This window comes from Rhinoderma darwinii, chromosome 4 (genome assembly GCF_050947455.1).
Source record: "Rhinoderma darwinii isolate aRhiDar2 chromosome 4, aRhiDar2.hap1, whole genome shotgun sequence".
NCBI lineage: Eukaryota > Metazoa > Chordata > Amphibia > Anura > Rhinodermatidae > Rhinoderma > Rhinoderma darwinii.
In genome coordinates, this window is record NC_134690.1 from 405,595,042 (window position 1) to 405,603,737 (window position 8,696).

General features: G+C 43.7%; 1 protein-coding gene across 1 annotated transcript in view; it reads right to left on the reverse strand.

The window, feature by feature from the left end:
• The window catches only part of DNAH8 (dynein axonemal heavy chain 8), a 329,590-nt gene that overhangs the window by 320,051 nt on the left and 843 nt on the right, over window positions 1-8,696 (reverse strand). Inside the window, exons 2-3 of the mRNA XM_075863774.1 lie at window positions 5,040-5,454; window positions 2,546-2,680 (exon numbers count right to left, since the gene is read on the reverse strand). Of these exons, the coding sequence (XP_075719889.1) occupies window positions 2,546-2,680; window positions 5,040-5,447 (543 nt within the window). The 5' untranslated portion in view covers window positions 5,448-5,454. The remainder of the gene's footprint in view (window positions 1-2,545; window positions 2,681-5,039; window positions 5,455-8,696) is intronic.

Genomic DNA, 8,696 nt, shown 5'->3' on the forward strand with positions numbered 1-8,696 from the left:
CATAGCCTTTAAAGAGGTTGTCCACTACTGGACAACTGATGACCTATCCACCAGATAGGTCATCAGTATATCATCAGTGCGGGTACGACAACCGGACCCCGCACCGATCAGCCTGCGGGCACCGGATGTTATGGCACATTATGCAATGTACGGAGCCGGAAACAGTTGGCTCCGTACATAGAATAGCGGCCGTGCTAAAGAACTGCATCTCTGCTCCTTTTCACTTGACTAGAAGAGCTGCAGTACTGTAGCTCGGCGCTATTCCATGGCCGGAGCCAACAGCTTCCAGCATGTTCGTCCGGTGCTCGGAGGCAGCCGAGGCGGCTTAACGGTGCATGGTCCAGGTGTCGGACCCCCACAGATCAGGTACTAATGACTTATCCGGTGGATAGGTCATCAGTTGTCTGGTAGTGGACAACCCCTTTAGCTTCCCCAACATAAGACTCTATAACCTGGTCTCCCTCCTTAGTATTGTAGGAGACTGGCTCTATACTTCTTCAACCTCTGTTGCTCTTCACTTGGAATACTGTAAAGGATCTGCCAGGCACAACTTCTGTGTATACGCCCATAGGTAATCAGTCTGCACCTGAGTCTATGTCTCTGAGACTGACTCCATCTTCCACCACTCAGGATGGCAGGCTTAGGAGTGGGAGAGCCTATCGCAGCCTGGCCAGACGGAGCTAGCTCCCGCCCTCTGTCTATTTATACCTGCCTTTCCTGTTCCTCCTTTGCTTGTGATTCTTCTCGTGTGGTTTCCTGGCCCAGCTACAGCTTCTGACTATTTGATCCTGCTCCATACTGACCCTGGCTTTCTGACTACTCTCCTGCTCTGCGTTTGGTACCTCGTTCACTCCTGGTTTGACTCGGCTCGTTCACTACTCTTGTTGCTCACGGTGTTGCCGTGGGCAACTGCCCCATTTCCCTTAGCTTTGTGTACCCTTGTCTGTTTGTCTCGTGCACTTACTGAGTGTAGGGACCGCTGCCCAGTTGTACCCGGTCACCTAGGGCGGGTCGTTGCAAGTAGGCAGGGACAGAGTGGCGGGTAGATTAGGGCTCACTTGTCCATTTCCCTACCCCCATCATTACAAATACATGGCAGAAATCTAGACAACTTCTTTCTCTCCACCCAAACTACTCCGTTCTTTCTTTCATAAGCAGTCCTAACTTTCAAAATGGACGAGCTCCTCATAATTTTTATCACTGGCATAAATTGTGAATCACATCTATCGACAATATAGCGGATATCTGCAAAATAGATAAAGATGCTTCTCAAAACTTTCCCACCCGACCTATACTAACCCAGTTAGGGGGCACAGAATGGGCATATACCCCTCTTCTAACTGCTTCAAATGTAATTTCCCAGGGGCAAATTTCTATCACCGCATGTTGTTGTGTCCCCAAATACAAACCTTTTAGAACACAGTTAACACCTACGTCACCTCCCATCTCACCAATTTTGCTCCTTTTGATCCCCTCCGGGCCTTGTTTGGCTGTCATAATTCTGAAACCCATTTTTGTATATCGAGAGTCAGGAAACTGATACACATGATTGCAGCAGCGGAATCTAAAAACAATCCTACAGGCCTTTCTGATGAAAATGGTCCGGGTGGAGGCAAAACTCCAAAAAGAACAACATGCTTACCTACCCAACCACATCCGAAAATCGATCCAGGATTGTTTCCAACTGACCACCTTTCCAAGGGAGAATATTTACAGGTGACCCACCGATAATACTGATATAATATTGCTCTATAAGACTCAAGAACTAATGAGGGTACACCACGCCACGCACATGGATGATGGGACCCTCTTCTGTTACACACATATGTCCGAGATTGTCTGCTAGCCTTTTTAGGGTGGATTCACACGTGGCGTAATTTTACGCCACAGATTTGTTCACAATATTTATTCACAGTATGCAGAACATACAGATTTTTTTTGCGGATTTGCTGCATACAAATTTGCAGCGTAAAATGACGCCAAGTGTGAGTCCATCCTTAGTTGTGTGTTCTCTAGTTAGTCAAACCTCAACAATAAAACAGGCAATGCCTAGTAGTTTTATCTTATGACATTCTCAACATTCATAATACTTCCATACTGAAATATTCTATTGAGATCGATAGGACTATGATTCTCTCAGATATTACTGATATTCGTCTGTGACACACAAATTTGTTTTGCTTTGATAAATTTGAAAATGTTTTCAACAAAAACAAAAAAAACTATATATCGCCTATAGATCGAGTTTATTGATTAGCATGGTAGCCCAGAGGCGACGTGTGCAACTACATGGCATACAGTTGTATAAGTCTGTGCTTTACATTAGGCACATACGTCAGGAGATTTTCCACTTGTATGTGCCAAGCAGGAACGAAGTGTGAACAGAGTCTTATATCTGCACAAAGCAGAAAGTGACATTGCCTGTTATATTGCATATACTCTATAAACAAAGCAGACAAGTAATTTGTGAGCTTGGCCACTACAATATAACATGGCTATGATGTAAAAATGAGAGACAGACAGACACTATGAGCCTGGAACTTACAGATGGAGCATCCAATACTAGATCTTCAATAGCTGTGTATTCCAAATCAAGTCTATGTGCTAATATCTCAAATACATATTTATATAGAGAATCAATGTTTGCTTTCCGGCTTTCTCTTTCTTCTTTATATTTTATCTGTAAGAAAGAGAATATAAATTATCATCAACAGTAACGTTCACATTACCAGAAACATACAGTATGGGGGGGGGGGGTGACTGGTTCACACAGCGAGGTATTGGAAGTTATAACTCACCGCAGCGTTTTAACAGGAAGAATAGTCAGAGCTGCATGAATTTGTTACAATTCCTTTGGTGCATATTATATTTCTATATTTTATGATAAGAGAACTATGCTTCACATATGGTGGGAATGCCATTCGAGATTTGAGGCAGGCCTTCGTTCTCCTTTTCAACTCTCTATGTAACACGGCAATCACTACCCAAGATTACCCTGCTGTTAGGGTATGTGCACACACACTAATTACGTCCGTAATTGACGGACGTATTTCGGCCGCAAGTACCGGACCGAACACAGTGCAGGGAGCCGGGCTCCTAGCATCATAGTGATGTACGATGCTAGGAGTCCCTGGCTCGCTGCAGGACAACTGTCCCGTACTGTAATCATGATTACAGTAAGGGACAGTAGTTCCACGCAGAGGCTGGGACTCCTAGCGTCGTACATCACTATGATGCTAGGAGCCCGCCTCCCTGCAGTGTTCGGTTCGGGTCTTCCGGCCGAAATACGTTCCGTACATTACGGACGTAACATGGTCGTGTGAACCCAGCCTTACTGGGATCAGTTTCATCCATTCGTAAAGGCCTACTTAGACATTATTCTATAAGACTAATCATTCCAAGACTATGGAAAACTCTCATAGCACCTACAAGAGCCCAATGCGCCGGATCTTTGAACCATATTATGCAAATGAAGAATCTGGTATTTCTTGGTAACATAGATAACCCAGACTCCCATTCCTTCTATTGCGTTTGGCTACCCTGGACTTCATGTCTGAGCTCTTTCCTTAATTTGACCCATGGGTGACGGGGACTTGACCCCTCTATGATTGCCCTTTGTGGTATCATAGAGGGTTGGCACCTGATTACTAGTTTTTTTCTTCCTTCCCCACCTAATGTGTCAGCCTTCTGTCCTCCTTCGTATTTCCCCTTTATCATCCTTCCTTTCTTCCCATATTGTGACAGTGTTCGCTATTTCTATTCTCCTTTCTTTTATGTAGGAAATTATGACCTAGACGATGTGTTCAATCACAGGAATTTTATTTATGTTTGTACTTCAAACGTCAATAATTTCCGCACTGTACTGTGGGCTTGACATTTATTTGTTCCATGTCATTAATTGAAAACGTTTTCTCTTATCTATCAGTGAATACTGGTTACGGGTGTGTTCACCTCAGCGTCACCCTTCCGTTAGACCTTTCCATCGGAGGAACCCGTGAACGGAAAGCCAAACGGAAACCATAGCTTCTGCTTGCATTACCACATTCCGTAAGGTTTCTGTTTTGTCCGCGGAAACAATAGCGTAGTCGACTATGTAAAATCAGTGCTAATAAAGCTCTTCTGTCTTTTCTCTTGGATGCTGACAGTGCGGCTCTGAACCTGTCCTCGGGAGTGGGGCGATCAGACCTATTTTTATTAAATAACCACCATTTTCGTTAACATTAAACAAGATAAGGGACATAACTATAAACGTGAACATTCCCAGCCCCCCCCCCCACCCCCCGGAATGTCCTACAAAGCATTTACAAACATTGTGTAAGGACTATTACATAGATCTTCTTACATTACGTCACAATGCAATGACAACCATCAAATAGCGGATTTGGAGGCACTTCTTTTTACAAAAAGTACAACCAGATGTGTAGAGAGTTACACGCATGACAATGACTATCAAACAAAAGTCTATTGGATGGTGTATCAGGGGGATTTAGTCAAGGAGCCCAAACACTTTCACATTTATGGGTGGCATTTCTTTTTTTATAACGCTCTTTCTCCAGGCGTATTACGCCATGCGTTTCGAGGAGACGGTTGTATTCAATAAAAAAAGCCAACCTTTCCTATCACGGCACAGCATACGGGAGATACCTATAGTAGCCGGGGGATCATCCAAGAAGGCCTAAAAAGCAGCCTTTTGGATCCGCCTGGAGATTAAGACTATACACTTTATTTATGAGGGCCAAGATCTCCTTCTAATCTGAACCTATGACTGAAAATTCCCACATCACATGCATTAGGTTTGCTTTGTCAAGTTCACATCGAGGACATCCCGCATCTATACGGACCCCTTTTTTGTGTAAGAAGCTCAGGGTCTAGTACACTCCGGCTGTCAAGACACTTTTGACACCACTCAATCGCTTGGATGGATCATTACATTTTTACATGGCTGATTTAACAGACTCCTGAGAGCCGGACAGAAAATCCCAATAAATACTAAATACACTTGCTGACAGGAATATAATGCTTTCCATAAACACGCATACCTGCTTTTGTCTCATAGTCTCCTGGAGCCTCAGGACTGTGCTCATACTGCGTCCATATTTGACAGGATCCTGGTCACAATGTATACTTGTAAAGGATCGGAGGCTGACACTGCTGGATCGTGATGTATCTTTACCTTTCCTCTCCATCTTGGCAGCCTGCTCAGTTCTGGAGGACTCCGCAATTCTTTCAGATATTCTTCTTCTAGTCTTACGAGACTTGCTGTCTGATGTTTGTTTGGGAAGAGGCTGTCCAGTACCAGATACCTGCGCAATGTTTCCCGACATTACTGTTTCCCCAATGTCTACAGGCTCCATGTCAGGACCACGTCTAGAAATAACGTCAGCCTCAAGAACTGTGTCCGTTCCGGGTTCTTTGATGATTGACGTATTCGTTGGTTGCTCCATCATCAATACACTGAAAAAGTCAAAAAGTCATGAACTAAATTAAAGACCACCATTTCCAGTAAATAAACATTTAAAGGATATGCCCAACTTTCCAACCATTTATTTGAATTGCCGCATTGCATACGAAATAAAAATAATGCAGCAAGTTTGCAAATTGTTTTGATGTGCAGTCTGATCAGGGGCATATGCCGGATGTTTTCAAAGAGGGGGGTGAACATAAACCGAACGCTGATGTGAACAGACCCTTACACTGGTGTTTGACATGACAAGTCTTAATATATTTCCTGCAATAAATGCAAAAGATTTTGGTTTTTAACCCTTAGGCTCCGTTCACACGCTAAAGTAAAAACGGCTGTAAAATACGGAGCTTTTCAAGGGAAAACAGCCTCTGATTTTCAGCCGTTTTTATGCATCAAGCGTTTCTTAATGCATTTTTTACGGCCGTTTTTGGAGCTGTTTTTCTATTGAGACAATGAAAAACGGCTCAAAGAACGGCTTAAGAAGTGACATGCACTTTTTTCTTACGGGGCGTTTTTTTACGCGACGTTTTTACAAACGCGCATAAAAACTGCCCCGTGGGAACGAAATGCCGTTTTTCCCATTGAAGTTAATGGGCAGATGTTTGGAGGCGTTCAGCCGCTGTATTTTCCCCCGTTTTTCGGGGCGTTTACGGCCGTGTGAACATCCCCTTATTCACCTGCCACAGTCATTTTCAGACTTGCTGCAATAATTACAATTTGCAGCATTCATGAGGCCGGGTTCACACGTCGTGTATTTGATGCAGATTTTTGGTCAAAGCCAGAAGTGGATCCAGGAGGATGGAGACGTTTTTCATGTATTTTTCCCATTCCTTTTGAACTCACTTCTGGCTTTAGCTCAAAAATCTGCATCAAAAACTGCAACAATACGCAATGTGTGAACAAGGCCTACGGTTTCAGATTTCTTCTGGAAACGCTGCAGATTTCAATCATCATAACGGGTAAAACCAAACTACAATCCACAGATCAATTCTCAAGTAAATCCACACATTTATCAACATAGGTGGTGAAGAAATTCTTCTCCCCGGCCGTATGATCAGACTAAGGCCTCATGCACACGACCGTAAAAACACCCGTTATTACGGGTCGTAATTACGACCCGAAATAACGGGCTTATAGACTTCTGTTGGCCACGGGTACCTTCCCGCTTTCTCACGGGAAGGTGCCCGTGCCGTTAAAAAGATAGAACATGTTCTATTTTTTTATTTTACGGGCCGTGCTGCTATACTTTATAATGGGAGCACGGTCGTGTGCATGAGGCCTAAGGGTATGTCCACACGGCTCCACAAAATCAGAAGCAGAACGCCTCCAAACATCTGCCCTTTGACTTTAATGGTAAAAACGGTGTTCTGCTCTGACGGGGCGTTTTTTTTTTTTACGTGGCCGTTTTGAAAAACGCCAGCTAAAAAGAAGTGCACTTCTTCCGCCGTTTTTCATTGACTCTATAGAAAAACAGCTAAAAAACGGCCGTAAAAAACGCAGTCAAAACTGCGAGTGGCTTAAAGAGACTCTGTCACCACATTATAAGTGCCCTGTCTCCTACATAAGGAGATCGGCGCTATAATGTAGGTGACAGCCGTGCTTTTTATTTTTAAAAAAACGATCTGTTTTCACCACTTTATTAGCGATTTTAGTTTATGCTAATGAGTTTCTTAATGCCTAAGTGGGAGTATTTTTACTTTAGACCAAGTGGGTGTTGTACAGAGGAGTGTATGACGGTGACCAATCAGTGACCAATCAGCATCATGCACTCCTCTCCATTCATTTACACAGCGCATAGGGATCCTGCTAGATCCTTATGTGCTGTCTTATACTTACACATTAACGATACTGAAGTGTTTAGACAGTGACTAGACATTCCACAGGATGTCTATTCACAATCTCTGCACTTCGTTACTCTGTCTGTGGTAGATACAGCAGAGGAAGCGTAATCTCGCGAGATTACGCAGTAAATGACAGGTTACAGCGAGATTACGTGTCCTCTGCTGTAACTACCACAGAAACAGTAACGAAGTGCAGACATTGTGAATAGACATCCTGTGGAATGTCTATTCACTGTCTAAACATTCGGTATTGTTAATGTGTTAGGCCCCATGCACACGGCCGTGCACGCAATCACAAATACAAAGTATGGGAGCACAGCCCGCAAAATGCAAAAGAATGGACATGTTCCATAATTCCCGGAACATTTCCACGGCACGGACACCCTTCCGTAGTGCTACGGAAAGGTGTCCGCGTTCAATGAAAGTGAATGGGTCCATTTTTGCGGACCGCAAATGCGGTCCGCAAAAACGTAGGTTTTTTACGGTCGTGTGCATGGGGCCCTAGTATAAGACAGCACATAAGGATCTAGCAGGATCCCTATGCGCTGAGTAAATGAATGGAGAGGAGTGCATGATGCTGATTGGTCAGCGTCATACACTTCCGTGTACAACGCCCACTTGGTCTAAAGTAAAAACACGCCCACTTGGGCATTAAGCAACTCATTAGCATAAATCTAAAATCGCTAATAAAGTGGTAAAAATAGATCGTTTTTTTTAATAAAAAGCATTACTGTCACCTACATTATAGCGCCGATCTCCTTATATAAGGGGGTAGGGGCACTTATAATGCGGTGACAGAGCCTCTTTAAAAAACATCTGAAAATCAGGAGCTGTTAATCAAAGTTGCGTTTTTCGCAGCGTTTTTAACGGCCGTTTTTGGAGCTGTTTTTCTATAGTCAATGAAAAACGGCTGAAGAAGTGACATGCACTTCTTTTTCGCGGCCGTTTTAAGAACGCCCCGACGGAACAGAACGCCGTTTTTCCCATTGAAATCAATGGGCAGATGTTTGGAGGCGTTCTGCTTCCGATTTTTCAGCCGTTTTTCAAGATGTTTACGGCCCGAAAAACGGCTGAAAACACCCCGTGTGAACATACCCTCAGGGGGAAAGTTGGAAAAGTTTTTTTGACAGTTTTCTGGTGTAGAAAAACCCAAAAGCCGTTTAAAAAAAACAAAACGGTATATGGGTGGGCGGAGCTTGGCGGAATGGGCCTTGGCCTAAAGAATTTACTATAATTTGCGCCAGAAGCTGCCGTAAATAATCACAGAAATCTAAGTCAGCTCCTGTCTGGGCGAGCAGGCGTAGATTTTATTAGTCTCGCACGGACAGCCGAAGATGCGACAAAATTATTGAGAGATTGCTTTTTACTTAGGCCTCATGCACACTTCCGTT